This window comes from Megalobrama amblycephala, linkage group LG10 (genome assembly GCF_018812025.1).
Source record: "Megalobrama amblycephala isolate DHTTF-2021 linkage group LG10, ASM1881202v1, whole genome shotgun sequence".
Lineage (NCBI taxonomy): Eukaryota > Metazoa > Chordata > Actinopteri > Cypriniformes > Xenocyprididae > Megalobrama > Megalobrama amblycephala.
In genome coordinates this window covers 5,740,096-5,760,610 of record NC_063053.1, presented here as the reverse complement: position 1 = coordinate 5,760,610, position 20,515 = coordinate 5,740,096, and the positions used below count along the sequence as shown (strand labels likewise).

General features: G+C 37.2%; 1 protein-coding gene across 2 annotated transcripts; it reads left to right on the top strand.

The window, feature by feature from the left end:
- The first annotated feature begins 307 nt into the window (after positions 1–307).
- On the top strand, positions 308–16,878 carry gabrg1 (gamma-aminobutyric acid type A receptor subunit gamma1). 2 transcript variants are annotated; one of them, XM_048204139.1, is made up of 9 exons: positions 308–1,022; positions 5,174–5,334; positions 9,786–9,853; positions 9,990–10,210; positions 10,511–10,593; positions 11,037–11,174; positions 12,518–12,670; positions 12,805–13,004; positions 14,894–16,878. In XM_048204139.1, exons 1-9 carry the CDS (start codon positions 952–954, stop codon positions 15,167–15,169), a joined length of 1,371 nt encoding a protein of 456 aa, XP_048060096.1. In that variant the 5' UTR covers positions 308–951; the 3' UTR covers positions 15,170–16,878. The 2 variants fall into 2 exon arrangements, with proteins under 2 accessions (XP_048060096.1, XP_048060097.1); XM_048204140.1 differs by lacking the exons at positions 308–1,022; positions 5,174–5,334 and adding an exon at positions 7,743–8,371.
- Positions 16,879–20,515: the final 3,637 nt, after the last annotated feature.

Sequence of the window (20,515 nt, the reverse complement as noted above, 5' to 3'; positions counted from 1 at the left end):
TTAATATTAAAATAGAACCACTGAACTCACATGAATTGTTTCAAATATGTTTTTAGTACCTTTATAGACCTCACCAAACCATCGGATTCATGAATGAAGGTCGACTGTAGAACAACATGAGGGTAAGAAATAAATGACATTATTTTCATTTTTGGGTGAACTAACCCTTTAAGTATAAGTTATATACGTTACAAAGAAAAAAAAAATCCAACCACAAAAACGCCAATATTTTGCTTGTGAAGGGAGGTCGCGTTTGTCTGAGGTAAGTAACCATAGCAACACTAGCAAGCACAACAGTAGCTATTGCCATCATTTGATCACATGATCATACATTATTAAATGGTTAAAAATAGTAGCCAACAAACTGGTTTGTTTGCAGTCTTTAAGGTTAGTTAACTGTGTTAGGGGAGGAAATTACTGACAGAAAGCTCACTGAACAATTCTCTCTCTCACACACAGACACAAACAATCAAAAATTACATTATAGTAGCCCCCTTTATACATATGGTTAGGTATGGTCACAATCATCTTGCTGCAGCGCCTCTGCAAATGTCGCATTTGTCACTTTATTAATCCCCAACAACAGCAAAACTAAGTAAAGGTCTCATAAATCACCACTTGATGTGAATTCTCTAAGGTAGAGCAGTCAGCTCTTTTCCTACAGGCAGTTTCTAATAATTCCCGGAACACGGAGAGCGTCGGTCTCACTCAGCAGAACGCTGGATGAACACAGCGGTGCCGCAATCAGCGAAATCCCGCATTCACCATTCACATCCACACCGCGTCTGCTGCCTCACACAAACTATAGGCTCAAGCTATATGCTTTTGTCTAGACGACACCTGACAGCATACGTTGACGCTTTCACTTATCGTTTTACGAATCGCTCGAAAAAGGTTTGATCATCTTTAAGCTCCAAAACATCGTTTGGTTATAAACCGAGCGTTCGCACGATGGTTCTGCTGCATCGCCGCCGGAGAAAAGAAGCACTGGTTTGGCTGTTGCCCGGTCTGCTTGGAGTCTGGTAAGTTTTCGCTTCAGAGAGGACAAAAGAAACAAGGGATGCAATCAATATGACTACTAAAATAGCCCTTGACCGACAACACACACTTTTAGAGCAGTGATTCTGTAACGAGCTTCAGAACGATTTAGTTTTACGCTTTTCTTGTGGCACATCAAATCCACCCACCTAAACATTTCTACATATAACTGTCAATCACGACACGTGCAGTTGTTTAGCCTACATTTGATAATAATCATACAGATTGTAAGTGACAGTTTTGCTCAGGGGATTCGTGTTGATCTCGTCTTGTCGTTATAGCGAGGACGTGCAATGTCAGTCTACAAACAACCTTGAGGATACTTTGGCCAGCATTCAGCTGCAATTCAACAAACAACACCCCTAACTACATTGCTCACACACTATTAGATCTTAAATCATCGTGTTGTCAGATTGGAAGGTTATGTCACAATTTCTTCATTGGAAATGTAAATGTTATGCATAAGTTATAGTCCACATTAACACTTTGGTTTCCTTCAGCTGATTTCATTCAGTGTATTCAAGGATATTTAAATGTGCTTAATAGAATAAACATACTTGGTTTGTAAGATTGCATTCCTCTCATGTGAAAAAGTGACTGGCAATAACCATTTTTAAGTGTCTCATCTATTTTTTTTTTGTGTTTTATTTAGGCCTTTGTTATAATTGTGTATGTCTCAGAGGTTCACAAAGGTCATTCGGAGGCTATATTGTGTCCAGACGAAATGAAATTCTGCATTTGAGGAAAATATTCCGTCTGTGTTTTCCATTGACAGCCTGCTTTTTAACTGCTCAGCGCTCTGCCTACAGGGATCAATAGCCTACATTCTGTCCACCCACCGGGGTCTCATCCACAGGGATTCTTCATATTGATTTTTCTGTCTTTCATTAGTTGTATATGCATGGGAATGTACCATTTTTTGTTTCGTTTATAGACATCACTATAAATCACTATTACTGGGTACTTTTTGAGGATACATATATTTAGACCATTCAGATGTGAACACATTTAATTCATTTTATTATTTCATGTCATATGAACACTACACATAACTAAACGATAGGCTATATCTACTGTTTAAACAAACACAATAACAGGCATGAAGACGGTTGAATCTTGAGACAGACTTTGTATTAAGTGTCTTTGAAGGGTTAGTTCACTCAAAAATGAAAATAATGTCATTTATTATTCACCCTCATGCCGTTCTACACCCGTAAGACCTTCGTTCATCTTCAGAACACAAATTAAGATATTTTTGATGAAATACGATGGCTCAACGAGGCCTGCATAGACAGCAATGGTACTTCCTCTCTCAAGGTCCATAAAGGTACTAAAAACATATTTAAATCAGTTCATGTGAGTACAGTGGTTCTATCTTAATATTATAAAGTGATGAGAATATTTTTTGTGCGCCAAAAAACCCCAAAAACGACTTTTTAACAATATCTAGTGATGGCCGATTTCAAAACCAACCTGCTGGGCAGTTTTATTTTACTCATCTATTGTTTAAAAAATACTACAAGGCTGGTTTAAAATGAACCCAAAATAGGCTATTAAAAATCAGACATAATTACTAGAGGCAACAATAATAATCAAAGGTGAACATTTATTAATAAGCAATTTAATAGGGTATATGACGAATGTCACATGACCAAACCGGAAAACTGGGCCCGTTTGTCAGAGAAAGTGTTAACAGCAGTATGAACTGACGGCATATCTATGGACTTTTAAGGTAATCAGTGAAACTACCTAGTTCACATTGTTATAGGTGTTTTATTGTATTAAATATCTAAACATTAGTGTGAAGAAGAAAAATTAAAAAAGCTTTTAAATATCAATCTGCATATGCGGGGGACATCAATTATGCTCATCTTAGCTTGCTCCTTTTAAGTTATCTTTAATAAACAGCTAATTTTTCATGAAGCACATACAAAAGACCTAAACCTGAAGATCTAATCTGTTTTACAGAAAACGGAAGTTAGATTGCGCATAACCCCTATAAATGTTTATTATTTAATTAAAAGTACTGGTTAATATAAGGTAACTACATGGGTTAAGGTTAGGTTTAGGAGTAGGTTCAGGCCTTCAGGGTTAGTACCTAATTATAGAAAGACTGTTCACTCCTCTTAGTTATGAATGGGAGAAACTGCTACGTGCAATATGGCAGAATACATCATACATGTTCATACACTTAGCACTGCACATGCGCATTGGCTCATCTAGCCTGAAAAATAAGCTTTTTTAACACTATTTGAGCATAAGACATAACATTTATGGGACAGTTACTACGAATGTCATTCGTCATAACCTGTGCTGATTTGAAATGTTATTTAATTGTGAGTTCGCCATGCAGTTTTTGAGATTTCAGGATTCCCCCATTCAAATATATAGGACTTGGTCTTGGATGCCCGAAATGGCTGCCTGGAGGCGTTGCAAATATGGCCGCCGAGTGAACATCGAACTTTCTTCGAAAGGGACTTTGTTATTACCCAGTTATTGTATTAACAGTTATTGCAGCTATGGCTGCCAAACAATAACCATAAAATTAAAGTAAAATATCTTAATTCAAATAAAGTGCAAAAACAATAATTTTACAGAAATTTTCATTAAAAGTTTTACTGAAAAACACTGTTATTTTACAAGTTTTTCCTTGTTTAAATTAAGATATTTTAATTAAATTTTACGTTTTGTTCTGCCAGTCATTTACCGTTTTTTTTTTCCCAAGTTTTTTTCTACAGTGTAAAACTGTTATTTTACAGATTTTTCCTTGTTTAAATTAAGATATTTTAATTTTAGCATATCTGCCAGTCATTTATAGTTTTTTTACGAGTTTTTTACTACAGTGTAAAATGTTATTTTACAGATTTTTCCTTGTTTAAATTAAGATATTTTACTTTAATTTTATGGTTTTCTTTTGGCAGCCATAGCTGCCAGTCATTTACCATTTTTTTTATGTTTTTTTACAGTGAAAAACTGTTAATTTACAGATATTGTTTGTAATTTTACATAGTTTTAAACACAATTTAAAATTACAGAAAAATACTGTAAAAAATTTAGAGTAATTTTCTGTAAAATTAGGATTTTTTTTTACAGTATATGATAAGTATGTACATGGGGAAAAGGACTGTAAAATAAAGTGTTACCATTTAAATTAATAATTTGCTACAATGCACTTATTGTGTACATATAGACAGACATGATTTTGCATTTTACTTACAATTAAAAATACCTGCAGCAATTACAGCTGTAATTCATTTTTAATTAATCCAACCATAACATGAAACCTGTCCCACACCGCACCAGAATAGCTGCAAAATAGTTTTGCAAAACAACAGTGGAGTATAGCACAAGTACACTACTTATTTTTATTTATTTATTTATTTATTTTTTACAAAAGTACAGTCGTTAAACACAGCAAATATAAAGTGGGTCCAAATCATGTTTTGAATGTTTTTCAGATTACCCAGGTGGCTGAAACATCTTGATTGATTTCATGCCTTTTGTGCAGTTACTTTTTATGGCCTGTATCTTTGATGCACATAACCTTCATTTCTCCAAAAGCAAAAGTCTGAAGTAGTGACATCAGATGAGACCCAGTCTAGACTATTCACGTCCATGGGAAATGCACACCTCTCAGTTAGAAATGATACCCGATATGTCTGTTCCTGCAGATATAATGCACCAGAGAATAAATTTAGAAGCCTTTACACCATATCCCCTGCAAGAGAGCGAGTAAGAGAGGGAGTTGTGGGTGATAATTTAAACCCCTCACCTTCAGCTGTTTCCTCCCTCCACTGCCAGGACACATCTTCATTAATCACTGCATTCTTTTATTAGAACCTCCTCTTTGTATCTCCAGCACTGTGTTCATTTAAAAAACTCTTCTCTCATGCTGTCATATACATTCACAGTCACTGATGACTTCTTTTATCTGTTCTTCCTGCAAAACTCTCTCTTTCTTACTCTGCCTGTCATACTTAATCAGTCGCTCGCTCTTTAGATTTTAAGCTTCTAATATAAACAAACTTCTCTTTTAACTATGCTCTATTTTAAATCTAATATTATTGCTCTATTGTTTCCCTCTCTGCTGTCTGTCTACTTATATTCCCTCTGTTTGTTTCTGCTCTCGTGACAGCATGGCATTTGGCCCAAGCAAAGCGGAGGAGGAAGATTATGAGGATGTCCCCATAAATAAAACATGGGTTTTATCACCAAAGGTCTACGAGAGCGACGTCACCCTTATCCTAAACAAATTACTGCAAGGTTATGACAACAAACTGAGACCAGATATCGGAGGCAAGTCATTTTTTGGTTGCATGGTTATCCAGGCCCACACAGAATCTATGCATCGACACAAAAATTCTGTCTAGTTCTGTTTATGACCCTCAAACTCAGTGCTAAAGCTTAATAAGTAACTGCAAAATGTTGATAATCATAAGATAATGTCATCATTGTTATGAAGCCTAATGAAGAAGAACAGGCTGTGACAATTAAACCCTCTGAGCAGTTCAGAGTTTCTACGTAATCATCATTTTTAAGATACCATCAGCATTTTTGTAGTATTAAATGAAGTGTTGTTTGGCTTTAGGATTTTGCTGATGTTTTTCTCTCCGCCAGAGCTGTACAAGTCACTTTATTCTCAGTACATCAGTGTTCCGGAAGCGACGCAGCTGACTAGAGTTCAGTTATTTAAGAGGATTTATCTCAGAGGTGTTCGGGTACAATAGACCCAAATCGCTATTGATCTTCCTTCTTTATCTGTGTTTCATGTCTGAGATAGAGGAAGAGAGTGTAAGTATGAGAAGAACGCAGTTAATCAGCATAGAGCAAGTTCTGAATGATTGCAGGTGAACTTGCATTGTTTGTGTTATTTGTCATGTCTCTGTGACTGGATTTCCTGCAACAGAAATATTTTTTGAACCCGCAAGGATGAGGATTCAGGCAGCTTTGAGTAATTTGTGTGGCTGTTATTGGAAATGTGATTGCGTTTGCAGCCCATTTCACTTCTGTGATGTGTTGTATTTCTGAGTGAAACAGGATATTCAGCGAGAAAATTTGATTTTATCCACTGATTGGGAATTGATTGGATGGTTACATGTTAGGATGGAGCCAGACTGAATGCGAGTTTGCTAAAAATAGCCATTTGGCTATTGGTTAACATTATTCAGTATTCAATAGTGATGCAGAAAGAGAAAGGAAAAAGAGGACGAGAAGGATATTAAATGCTATTTTTTCCTTTGGAATAACATGCACCGATGCAAGATTCACAATTGAGATGTTCATTAAGTAACTGTCAGTTTTTCGATTTTATGTAACAGAGCAGCAATGCTTTCTAAAATGCACGCTAAATACATGTTGTAGATGATATATATCTTTGATTAAATTACTGAAAGTATTAGTTAACTTTCAAATGAAAATTAGCCCAAGCTTTACTCACCCTCAAGCCATCCTAGGTGTATATGACTTTCTTATTTCTGGTGAACACAATCTGAAAAATATTAATAAATATTGTGACACATCTGAGCTTTATAATGGCATTGAACGGGACCAACGAGTATGAAGCTGAAGAAAGAACTTCCATCCACATCCATCCATCATAAATGTACTCCACACGGCTCCGGGGGGTTAATAATGGCCTTCTGAAGCGATGCGTTTGTGTAAATCTATATTTAATAAGTTATGAAGTAAAATATCTAGCTTCCGCCAGTCTGCCTTCTGTATTCAACATACGAAGAAAGTGTAAAACTCTTGCAGTTCAGAAAGCTTATGCTATGTCCCTATTCAACTTACTTTGTAACTTTGATATGCAAAGTAGTCTGGCAGAAGCTAGATATTTTACTTCATAACTTGTTAAATATGGACATTTGTTTACATAAACGCATCGCTTCTCTTCAGAAGGCCTTTATTAATGCACCAGTGCCGTGTGGAGCACGTGTTTATGATGGATGGATGTGGATGGATGCACTTTCTTCAACTTCATACTCGTTGATCCCGTTCACTGCCATTATAAAGCTCGGATGCTTCAGGATATTTATTAATATTTCTCAGACTGTGTTTTCATGTGAAAGTGAACTAATCCTTTAAATTACTTAAACAATTGTAGTAGGTTATCTGAGAAATGCTAATGTTAGCCTGCTAGCATTGAAAGCATATGATCCTACCCTCCCTGCAAATCGCCGTCCAAAGCCACGCCTCCTCCAAAACACTCTCGGCAAAGCGTCACAAGAGACGGCGTTAAACCAAAGACTATAGAATAACACAAGACGTGTCACTTGTATTGTTTTGAATGGGAGAAAGTGTAACGTGCAATATGGCGGAATAAGTCCCGCCTTCTAAATAAGAGCCAATCGCTGACTGGTAAAGTCATTGCGTCACTGCAGCAGCCGTTAGAAGCACTGGTTTCTATAGAAACAGTCAGACGCGCGCCTCTGAAACATGCCAGAAGAGACGCGCATTTAGGTCTGCGCATGCGCATTAGCTTGATCCAGCCTAAAAAATACAGTTTTTTGTCATGATTCGAGCGTTTGGATAAAACATTTATAAGACAGCTGTTGTCAGAATTCATTGGTGATTTCAAATATGAAATGTAATCGTAAGGTTGGCGAACAGTTTTGGAGAATTTGATGTTTCCCCATTCAAAGAGATAGGGCATGATGCCCAGGATGCCCGAGAGGCGTTTCAAAGATGGCCGCCGAGTGAAATGACTTGTCTTAAAGGGACTTTGGTTAAACTACTGCATGACTCAAAGCACATAACATCACAATAATAATGAACGTAAACAGCTTAGAGAGCTTGTAGCTGACTGCTGCAGATTCATTTCAGTGTTGCTACTGTTGACATGGAAAAGCAAGTCTGAGGACGTGAACAGCTCCAGTTAGGACGTCACGGGCTGTCATCTCTTAATTGACCCTTCTTGATTGACAAGCGATCTAACCAGTCATAAAGCAGAATCCGCCATTTTGTCCAAAAGGAGCAGTCGGGAGTTAGAAGATTAACCTCGGTGGACTTGAACTTGAAAAATGGTGTGTACTGATTAGGGATGCACCGGTTGACCGGCCATAAATCGGAACCGGCCGGTTTTTGCTTATAATGCGCAATCGGTTTTTTGTATTTTTTTAGTCCGATTTTTCCGGAAGTGCGCCCGCGTGCACAGACTACATTTGGAATCATTCGCGAAACGACCTGCGCGAGGTGATCTGAGCGCGACGCCCTGACAGCTCCGGCAAGCGCGCTCTGTTGCAGGGTTAACCATGACTACTGTGGAAACGGGAAGAGAGGAGCTATGTGCGAGAAGCGGGGGGAAGAGAGAGGCAGATGCCGTTTGATGCTGCAGGTAAACTGCAAACAGCCTTGGTTTTATTTCGTTTCACTGGTAAAGACCTTTTTTCTTTACACCAAGTTTAAAAACGAAAACAAATGCTGAATGCGGATTAAGTAAAATCTTTGTTTGGAGTGTTGAATGTGTTTTGATTGTGTTGTTTGGATTGTGGAACTATGCGGTTGTTGCCTTTAAAATGACATGGTTACAGTTAATGTTTTCATTTAAGGTTTCAACCCAATTTAAAAACAAAAGCTAAATGCTTTTGTCAGTAGGCCTACCTATGTATATATTGAATGTAGGCTACTTACTGCGCAGTTACTGCTGTTAATTTCAGATGGTTACAGTTATTGTTTTTAATAGCCAAAACCCAGTTTAGCCTGTTAAATACCAAATAAACATCTTGTTTATGTATACTTTCATTCTTTCTTGTTTGTTGCTTGATAAGAATAAAAAAAATAAAAAATAAAAAATCGGTATCGGAATCGGCCATGAAAAATCATGATCGTGCATCCCTAGTACTGATGTCTTTCCGCGTTTGAAACAACATACCTTCTGATGTTCATTCGTGTTTGTTTGATTCTATAAATTAACTAGTAGGAAGAGATGATTGGTTCACGAGCCGCTTGAGCTGAGGTGCTACAGCGATCTGTCACGACACATTAAAGAGCCACAAAACGGTTTTTATTGTTCGAATTTCTTAAAAAAATTACACAATTTGAAAGCTGAGACTTTGTTTAATATCATAAGTAATCTGCTCTGTCTTGTCTGTCGACGTGTTGTCAGTGTCCTCTTTGCTCCGCAATGTATTTTTCACTCTGTAACTAGGAGGGGCGGGTCTTTGCGAAGGGTCAATTACGGTAGTTATGGCTTGAACGCAGCATAAGCTCGTTATTTTGATTCGGTAGGAACTTTAAAAGGTGGCTGCCTGTTTGGTTGCGGTGCTTGTGACTGGCGTCTGTCTTCACTTTTTTTTTTTTTTTTTTTTTTTTGCATCTGTCTTAACTTTACATAGCATGAAAGTCGCCGATGACGTATGATGTCTGCGCGAACAGGGTGCGCAAGGGTATATAGAAAAAGTTGACAGGCAGGTAGGACATCGTATTATTTCATTCGGACCGAATATAATGATTGGATTTACATTTTATGGTCCTACACCTTCCACAAACGATATATTAAAAAATACATTTAGACAGTGATTACTATCAGTATATGAGGAGACTTTCAACCAGTATAACAAAAAAATGCTTCTGTAGAGAATCACCTATTGCACCTTTAAATGAAAGCATTATTGTACTGTTTTGATATTGTATATATATCAATATATATAAAACTGATTTTTATGTATTTTTATCTTTTTCTTTTTATTTGATAGTTATGATTATTAATGTAATTTGAATATATATTTGTATTTTAAATTATATTCCAGTGAGACCGACAGTGATTGAGACGGCAGTGTACGTGAACAGCATAGGCCCGGTAGATCCCATCAATATGGTAAGCAGAAATGTATAATACTACATTATTTTCAGAGCTGTAAAAAACCTGTTTAGATCAATTTCTCAGTCACAAGCAATAGCCACATAATTTCACAGTTACAAAAGAAACTGTAAGGCTCTTTACTTTTTTTTAGGAGTACACCATCGACATCTTCTTTGCTCAGACGTGGTACGACAGCAGACTGAAATTCAACAGCTCAATGAAACTCCTCATGCTCAACAGCAACATGGTGGGAAAAATCTGGATCCCTGACACGTTTTTCCGTAACTCTCGTAAATCTGACGCGCACTGGATCACGACACCGAATCGCCTTCTGCGGCTCTGGAGCAACGGAAGAGTAATGTATACTCTAAGGTGTGTCTGCGGTTAACATCATGAGCCGAGTGAATGCTGTTTATGCGACAACAGTATGTGTCCTTGTATTCCTGTCCCGTAACATTTGCTTTTGTACAGAATTACACCCACTGTCTGTTGCAGCACGTTTAAGCCATTACATCGGATTCACATATTTATGTCAGGGACTGTTAAATCAGACAGAGGATTTGATCTCTGATGTCGTAGTACAAATATCAAAGCCTGCACAAATGCACTCAAAAATGTCACAATCAACATTTTTTGTTTGTTTTGCTATTGTCTATTATTCTTTTTTGTTAGGTTGACTATTAATGCGGAATGCTACCTTAAGCTGCATAACTTTCCCATGGATGAACATTCGTGCCCTCTGGAGTTTTCAAGCTGTAGGTGTTAAATTCTTTTGTCAATCAGTCACTCAGCCTCAGTCCTGTCCCGAGTACTGCTGGGCAGCCAATCCCCACACATTGCCTCTGTCAGCCAATCATGCATTGCCAATATTGGCCAAACAAACCTTAACATTACAGCTGGCCTGTAGCAACTACCATCCTCCAACCTTGGAATGAGTGAGGACAGAACCCATCCTTCTCCAGCCCTCTCTCCAACCCCTCTTTCCGCCACCCCTCCATCCGTTATTAGCACCATGCCTCAGCTTCTCATTTGTCATCATCCACTGTGGGCATGGGAAGGGCATGCCCTGCTTTCCACTAACAGAGTGCTACTCAGTGCCATTCTGCCATCATTGTAACTTTGTCATTTACATACCGAAATGAAAGGTCACATGCAATCTGGTGGATGTGTTTTTGTTTAGTTTTTTTTCCATTTGCAGATGGGTATCCAAAGAATGAGATCCAGTATAGATGGCAGCGTCGTTCGGTTGAAGTTGCAGACCAGCGGTACTGGAGGCTTTACCAATTTGCCTTTGTGGGCCTACGCAACACTTCTGATGTGGCAAACACTCAGTCTGGTATGAACATACAGAATAAAAAATAAGATTAATAATAATAGTAGATTTTAGGTAAATATTAATAATAATAACAACATCAATAAATAAGCAGATATTAATAATAATAATCATTAATTAAACAACAACAATGCACAAGCAGTTATTATTAATTGTATTGTTATTCATAATAGTAGATTTGGTAAATTAATAATAGGAAGATAAACAGAATTTTATATTATGTGAATGCAATAATATTAATAATTTGTGTTATTAAAACATGAGCAGTTGTTATTAATAATTAGGGATGGGTAAAAAATATCGATTTCTCGATTTTAATCGATTCTCACTTTTATGAAATGATATCGATTTTTAAATCCAAAGAATCGATTAGTCTAGTCTTCTGTTGATGAATGAACCGAACATTTTAGCGCGCCTCCCATTCAATAAATCGCAATAATCTTTGTGCTTTGTTACTTTTGATATGAAACAAAGTCTCAGATTTCAAATTATGTCCATTTTATTACGAAATTAAAAAAATAAATACAGTTTTGGCGCTGTTTAATGTGGCGTGACAAATCGCTGTAGCGCCCCCTCAGTTCAAGAGAAGCGGCAGCGCGAAGCGCTCGTGAACTGATCATCTTTTACTACAAGTTACAGCGTGAAATAAACATGAATGAACATCTGAAGGTAAGTTAAGTACAACGTATCATGTCTTATGTAATCGCTCCAACGGCGTTTCAACCGCGGAAAGACGTCAATAATGTCACCTAATGTTATATTTACCTCAGATAAACCATATTCAGTGATCATAAACTCATTAGTCAGCTAGAAAAAATGAACTGTAGACAGGAGTATTTTGCTAAATATATGCACCATATTACATAATCATTATAATTTTAATGTTCTTTAATATTTAATGCGTGTTTCAATAAATCCGTCAAGTTTTTATGACAGCCACCATTTAAATGTTTATTTTTCAGAAAACGAATGGGGGGTAGAAATATGATAATGTAATTGTAAAGCTAGTATTATAACTTTATTATTATGAAAACTTCCCTGAGTGTAATTTAAGTGTTTGTAGACTATACAAATCAGTTTATTTTATCCATCAGTATTATAGTATAGAAAATTTGCCATGTACTGTATCTGATATACAGTATATCCAAAGTAATCGATATCGAATCGGAAGCTTGTCGCAAGCTTGTGATCCGAATCGTGAAATTTGTGTCAATACCCAACCCTATTAATAATAGTTATTATAATAGTAGATTTTGATTATTATTTTTTAAATAATTTTAATAAATATTGCATAATTATTGTAAATTAAAAAGTGTCTAAAATGTATTAATGTCTCATATTAATAGGAGAATACGTGGTTATGACTATTTTCTTTGACCTGAGCCGGAGAATGGGCTACTTCACCATCCAGACCTACATCCCCTGCAGTATGATTGTGGTTTTGTCCTGGGTCTCTTTCTGGATTAACAAGGATGCTGTACCTGCTAGAACATCTTTAGGTAATTTAAAGAGCCTCAGAATGAATACAAATTAATAGGAGCATCAATAATATTTTGTGAATGTATTATGCGTTAAAATGAAAATGAAATTCTTTAATTGGGGTGCTTAATTACTGTACATCATGATGGCTTAGGAATCACCACTGTGCTCACCATGACAACCCTAAGCACCATATCGAGGAAGTCCTTGCCGAAGGTGTCGTACGTGACAGCCATGGATCTATTCGTGTCTGTCTGCTTCATCTTCACCTTTGCAGCTCTTATGGAATATGGGACTCTACATTATTTCACAAGCAATCGACAGAACAAGAAGACCAAATCAAGCAATGCACAGGTGAATGAACTTCATTTGTTATTAAAATGCCAGTTCAAAATGTATATAACTTTCTGTGGAAAACTTTCTCTTTTCCATACAATTATAACTAATGGGGATCTGAGCTTTTAAAGGGTTAGTTCACCCAAAAATGAAAATGTTATCATTACTTGCTTACCCTCAAGTGGTTCCAAAGTTTCTTTCTTCTGTTGAACACAAAAGAAGATATTTTAATGGGGTGGTTGATTATGATTTCACTTGTTTAACTTTAGTTAGTGTGTAATGTTGCTGTTTGAGCATAAACAACATCTGCAAAGTTACGACGCTCAAAGTTCAATGCAAAGGGAGATATTTTCTTATTCTCTGTTTAAGGACTACAACGAGCTTCTTCCCGGGTTGGTGACATCACTAACCCTAAAATTTACATAAACCCCGCCCCCGGGAACATGCAACAAAGGGGGTGAGGCCATGTTGGGCTGCTTTAGAGAAGAGGAAGAGTTGTAGTAGAGTGTTGTTGCCGTCATTTTACTCTGGACTGCTTCACAATCGAGGGTCAATTCAACACTGGATTTGCACAAAAGATTAACATGACGGCACATGCTAGTCGATGAGTTGAATCAACTCCACAGCAACTACATAAATTTAACAACTAACCATTCAGAAACGTCCAGATGCATTCTATAAGTTGTAACTTCTTCCTCATTTTGGCAGCGTGAGATTCTTCAGCTTTGTTGTTGTTGAGCAACTGAAGCATGAGCTGTTAAAGCTCCGCCCTCTTCTGGAAAGGGGGCCGGGAGAAGCAGCTCATTTGCATTTAAAGGGACACACTTTTACTCACACCCAAATATGGGCAAATTTGTAAAGCTATAATAAATGATCTGTGGGGTATTGTGAGCTGAAACTTCACAAACACATTCTGGGGACACCAGAGACTTATATTACATCTTGTAAAAGGGGCATTATAGGACCCCTTTAAAGGATGTTGATAACCAGACAGTTGATGGCACCCAATGATTTCCAAAGTAGGAAAAAAAAAAATACTATGGAAGTCAATGGGTGCCGTCAACTCTCTGGTTACCAACATTGTTTAAAATCTCATTTTGTGTTCAACAGAAGAAAGAAACTCATACATGTTTGGAAAAACATGATGGTGAGTAAATGATGACAAAACTTTCATTTTTTTGGTGAACTATCCCTTTAAGGTTCTAAAAGGATCACCATAAAAGTATCATAAATGTGGTCCATAAAACTTGTGGTATATTCCAAGCTTGTGAAGCCATATGCTACCTGTAGTGTGATGAACTGAAATGAATTTGTGAACCAAATCAGTAATTCACAAGTGAATCACACAGACAACTTATGTGAAATGGATGTACCAAGTCATCCGATTCACAATATCCGGTTCACAAGAATGATTCACTGCTACTTCTCTCATTAACACAACCCAGGAGAACTGAAATGTCAAAATATTCTGTGAATAATGACGTAAATCTGGTCTGTTCCTCACACGAATAAAGCAGTTACCACTTTTTTTTAATGGTGATTTTTTACTTTAATTATATTAAATAAATGTTGAGGATATTATTTAAAAAAAAAAGTCACACTTGATGATTAAATAATGACAAACTATTGATGATTACATGAACACTTGATAATTAAATAATGACAAAATATTAAACTGTTGCTTAGAACACAGAACAAGTAATTGAGCACCTATAGCTGATCAATGATATGTACAATTATAGTACTAAGAAGCTTACTGACTTCTTCACAGCTCAGGTTAGAATAGGTCACTTTGTACTTTTGTTTGCAGTTAATTGAGTGTGCTGAGCAGCAGATGGCATTTTGCTTTTGCATTGCTCACTGTTTTAGTAACAAAGCGGTAGTGACCTTGCTGTTCCTCTGTGTAGAAACCAAGCATGGTTAACATCAGACCTGGGACGTCTCTGCTGCAGATGAACAATATTGCTCCCTACCATGAGGATGACGATTATGCGTATGAATGTCTGGACGGGAAAGACTGCGCCAGTTTCTTCTGCTGCTTTGATGATTGTCGCTCCGGAGCTTGGCGTGAGAACAGAATGCATGTCCATGTCTCCAAAATCGACTCCTATTCCAGAATATTCTTCCCAACAGCCTTTGGTCTCTTCAATCTTGTCTACTGGATTGGATATCTGTATCTTTAAAGATGCTTGGCAAGTGGGAGAGGGACTCTAGTAATATTCGCAAATCATCTGTAAATTCTCCATCTGCTAAATCTGGCAGCATAAATCTTTGAGAGAAGGGGACGTGTGAGGCTTGAGTTGGATGTATTAATACTTAATGTGTCTTTAATTGTACATGAGATGTGATTTATTGCAGGATTTGAATCTTTGAAGGACAATGCATTAATGCCAACTGAATATCTCAGTTTTTGAGAAGGAAATGCTAATAGTTTGATTGTTCATCAGCTACGCAGGCCATATCAAACAGATCTCATCTACGTTGCCTAGTTTAAGATGATCTCTTGAATATCCACCCAAATATCTGCAGATTTTTTTGAACTGCGATATTAGCATCACTAATGCAACTATGTTAACTTCAGGTTATTATCTCTCTGGCTGAAGCATAATATGATTATTTGCAATGAAAAGTAGATGATATTAGTCGCTTCGGATACTAATTCATAGCTAGCTATGTGTCAGAAAACTAATATTTACATATGGTAATCTCTCTGTTTTTATTTCAAACTTAAAGTAGCTGCATTTCTGTGTGAATTACCTGCATTCATTTGAGTACTAAACAAACCAAAGCATAGATACCTGAAGGTTACATGAATAGAATTTTGTTTTCTGCTCAAGAATTACCCAGAAGCCATTTATCTGGAATTAGCCTATAATTATACTGTGAAATGTTCTTGACTTGAACTAATAAGCTCTCTGCAATAGATGAAACAAAGAAATGCCAATGTGCCCAAGATAAAAGGGTTCATGTGTATTTTATATATATCGAACAAAAGGAACAGAGCAGCCTTTACAATGCACAAATGTTCAGTGTCCTTTAGTATAAATTAGAATTCATCACTCTCTCGCACATTCAAGACATCTTGCGAATGGCTAGATTTCTGTGAGTGTAATTGCATGACTCATCTGAGCTCCTACGGCTAATCAACCCATATTTGGAAACCGGTCTGATGGACTTTCTTCAGCAGAAGAGCTCTAGACAGACCTGTCACATAGAGTATCAAATCTAAAGCATTTAAAAACGTACAGTCTTCATAACACAAACCACGGATGCCTTCTATATTGGTAATAGTCTAAATCAAGTGGCCATTTATTATGGATTTGTCTTACATTAGGTTTAATCTGAACTCAGAGAAGGGTTGTGAGAAGTACCGACTTTAGTACTATGTTGGTACAGAAATGTTAAAAATGTGACGATACCAGCATTTCCCCCTAGCATTTTGAGCGCTGATGAGTGGATTCTTAAAGAAGAGTGCGAAGAGCATCAAAGATGTCTATTTACTAGTCGACAAAGGGCTCGTTCACACAGAACGCGTCTTTGCGTCTAAAAACATGAGATGCAATGCTCAGGAATTATTTTTAAAAAAGCGCAGCGCAGAACGTGAGGGTCTCGAGATGTGCTTTTGAGACGTGATGCAATAACAAACAAATAAAACAGATACTGTAAACAAAAGCTCCCAACGCTTGCCCCGCCTACGAGTTCTTCTGATTGGTCCACTGTTTTGGAACTGACAGTGATGAGCGGCGCTGCACGTAAAAGTTAAAATTCTTTTAAAGGTGCCATCGAACGTTTTTTTACAAGATGTAATATAAGTCTAAGGTGTCCCCTGAATGTGTCTGTGAAGTTGCAGCTCGAAATACTCCATATATATATTTTTTAATTAATTTTTTTAACTGCCTATTTTGAGGCAAAATTAGAAATGTGCCGATTCAGGCTGCGGCCCCTTTAATTGCTTGCTCTCTACGCCCCCACCCGAGCTCTCGACTCTATCATTGCATAAACAAAGTTCACACAAAGTTCACACATAATATAACCCTCAAAATGGATCTTTACAAAGTGTTTGTCATGCAGCATGTCTAATCGCGTAAGTATTGTATTTATTTGGATGTTTACTTTTGATTCTGAATGAGTTTGATAGTGCTCCGTGGCTAAAGCTAACATTACACACTGTTGGAGAGATTTATAAAGAATGAAGTTGTGTTTATGAATTATACAGACTGCAAGCGTTTAAAAATGAAAATAGCGACGGCTCTCTTGTCTCCGTGAATACAGTAATAAACGATGGTAACTTTAACCACATTTAACAGTACTTTAGCAACATGCTAACGAAACATTTAGAAAGACAATTTACAAATATCACTAAAAATATCATGTAATCATGGATCATGTCAGTTATTATTGCTCCATCTGCCATTTTTCGCTGTTGTCCTTGCTTGCTTACCTAGTCTGATGATTCAGCTGTGCACAGATCCAGACGTTAATACTGACTGCCCTTGTGTAATGCCTTGAACATGGGCTGGCATATGCAAATATTGGGGGCGTACATATTAATGATCCCGACAGTTACGTAACAGTCGGTGTTATGTTGAGATTCGCCTGTACGTGTTTACATAGAAAAACAATGGAAAAGTAGCGCATTGGAATAGGAAAATGCATTCTGTGTGAATGGCCCCTAATCGTCAGTTGACGAGAAGAGGCTTAGTTGACCAAAATTTTACTAGTCGTTTAGTCGCAAGAAAAAAAACTCGTTAACAGCTGGTCTATGTGGTTAATACAGTACATCAGGCAGGACATCCAAACGCTTATTCATCAACATCAAATATGGCTTATCATCTGAAACATGTAAGTAGTAGCAACAAAACGTGCTTTTGTAAAATAATTAAAGCAAACAGAGTATGCTTTCTGCCGTCTCTCTCTGTGAAGCACGCCACTGGCATATATAGGTGCGTCCACTACTGCGGAGATGACGAATCAGCATCGTCAACTTCATCACTGCAGCCGAAAATACAGAAAACACTAGTTTATCAATTAATTATTAAAATTTTGCCTTGCTGTTTTTCCCCGACGCATTCATAATCATTACTTCTGTCGGTGCGCTTGGACGCTGATTAGGCTATGAAGGCTTAAAATGCTATTTATTATGATATGGTTTATTAATAAACGTGCGATTAGTCGACTAATTGCTTAAAATGAACAACTACAAGTCGACCAGAAAAATCTTTAGTCCATGGCAGCCCTACTATTTACAACGTTTTTGAAGCGTTGATCATTGTACATCACAGACATTTCTGTTGAGCGGATGAACACAAAGGCCAATCAAAGGTGTTTAAGAGTCCACTCAACAGCACTCAAAATGCTAGGGGGAAATGCTGGTATTGTCGTATTTTTAAAGTCGGTACTTTTCACAACCCTATCTCAGAGTCCTATTCGATTTGAGAAACAGATGAACAGAGAGCGCAAGCGAAAGTGCCGTGTCTTGACCCGACTCTCAAAAGTCTTTCTCAATCTCCTGTTGTGCTTTTGGCTTTTGCTTTTTTTATTTACTAATGCTTCCATGTGGTTTGTCTTTTGCTGGATGTTATCTTGATCATATACTGCTCTGTTGTCTCCCTTTTTGAACATCTGTTATGTACTGTGTTGTGCCCTGTAGCTTAATATATTCTATACATTGTCTTTCATAATGACAGCCTCACAGTTTCAGACTCATGCAACAAGAGCAACCGCCAGATGATAGTAAATATACAGACAGAAAATCTATTTATATTTTTGTATATAAATAGATGGTTATGACAAGAATATCTATTAAACGCAATCTGTTTCAGACCTTTAATAATACAGTTCATCTGTGTGAGCGTGTGCATGTTTGTCTCTATGTGACTCCGTCTCCCACCGTTCATCTCTGTGCGCTCTGCTCTCCACTCAAACTAGGTGTTGTTGACGTGTCTTCTGTTAGTGCTAACTTTCATGCTATTTACGTGTTCATATGTTTTTGTAGCTCTGAACACTGTGAGTAATAAAACAGTGCCTGCAAAAAAAATTAATAAAATTCTACGCTCTCTCAAACTCTGTTGATGACTTCACATCTTATCAAAATCCCAAAGCGGTAAGATAAAAAAGATGAATGTATTTTCCCTCAGGCGGGCACTCTTGTAATATTGCTTTGTTAATACCACAATTAGCTTTATAATTACTGCCACAAGTGAATGAGCATCAACATTTTCATAAGCATAAATTTAATTTCAGGCATTTATGGATCTTAATTGTTATTTCACACATGAATGAGGAATGTAAGATATGTTACTCCATCTTAGGGACCACATGACTAAACACTTCATATATGATATATCTACAAAATTAAAAAAGTGACTTAAAGAGCTAATTCACCCAAAAATGTAAATTATGCCATCTTTTACTTGTCCTTCCAAACTGTTTTTTTCTGTAAAACACAAAAAGAAAAATTCCGTATATTCCACAGATTCATACAGAATGGCATGAGGGTGAATAAATGATGAAATTATTTTCATTTTTGCATTAATTATCCCTTTAAATTGTTGTGGCGCACTTAAAGGGTTAGTTCACCCAAAAATGAAAATTATGTCATTAATGACTCACCCTCATGTGGTTCCAAACCCGTAAGACCTTCGTTCATCTTCGGAACACAGTTTAAGATATTTTAGATTTAGTCCGAGAGCTTTCTGTCCCTCCATTGAAAATGTATGTACGGTAGACTGTCCATGTCCAGAAAGGTAATAAAAACATCATCAAAGTAGTCCATGTGACATCAGTGGGTTAGTTAGAATTTGTTGAAGTATCAAAAATACATTTTGGTCCAAAAATAACAAAAACTACAACTTTATTCAGCATTGTCTTCTCTTCCGGAATCCTTTCCTTTGAATTGATTCCATTGAATCCTTTCATCTGTCAGCGTTGGTAATGCACTTTTACGTCGCCGTGGTTGTTTTTGACGATTAGGACATCCGCGACTCGCACACTTACGCACCATTTTAAAAAATATAGCAATACCAAAATACAAACAATGTAGAATAGCTTGAATACAGCGTGCGTCTCCCTCAGACTGTAAACGAAGCTCTGGCGCACCGGATAACACGTCAGCAGCTTCTTACATCAGCAGCGTCACTGCGGAGTCGTGAACCACACTCCGGAGCAGAAGGGGGCGGTAATGCACCAATAAGCTGGATGCCAACCACCGTAAAACAGGAAAGATGAAGAAGAAGAAGCGGAGTCGTGAACACGAATTGACAACAGACCCGGAAGACAATACAATGCTGAATAAAGTCGTAGTTTTTGTTATTTTTGGACCAAAATGTAATTTTCGATGCTTCAAAATGTCGCGGATGTCCTAATCGCCAAAAACAACCACGGCGACGTAAAAGTGCATCACCAACGCCGACAGATGAAAGGATTCAATGGAATCAATTCAATGAAAGTCGATGGTTTTTATTATTTTTGGACCAAAACGTATTTTTGATGTTTCAACAAATTCTAACTGACCCACTGATGTCACATGG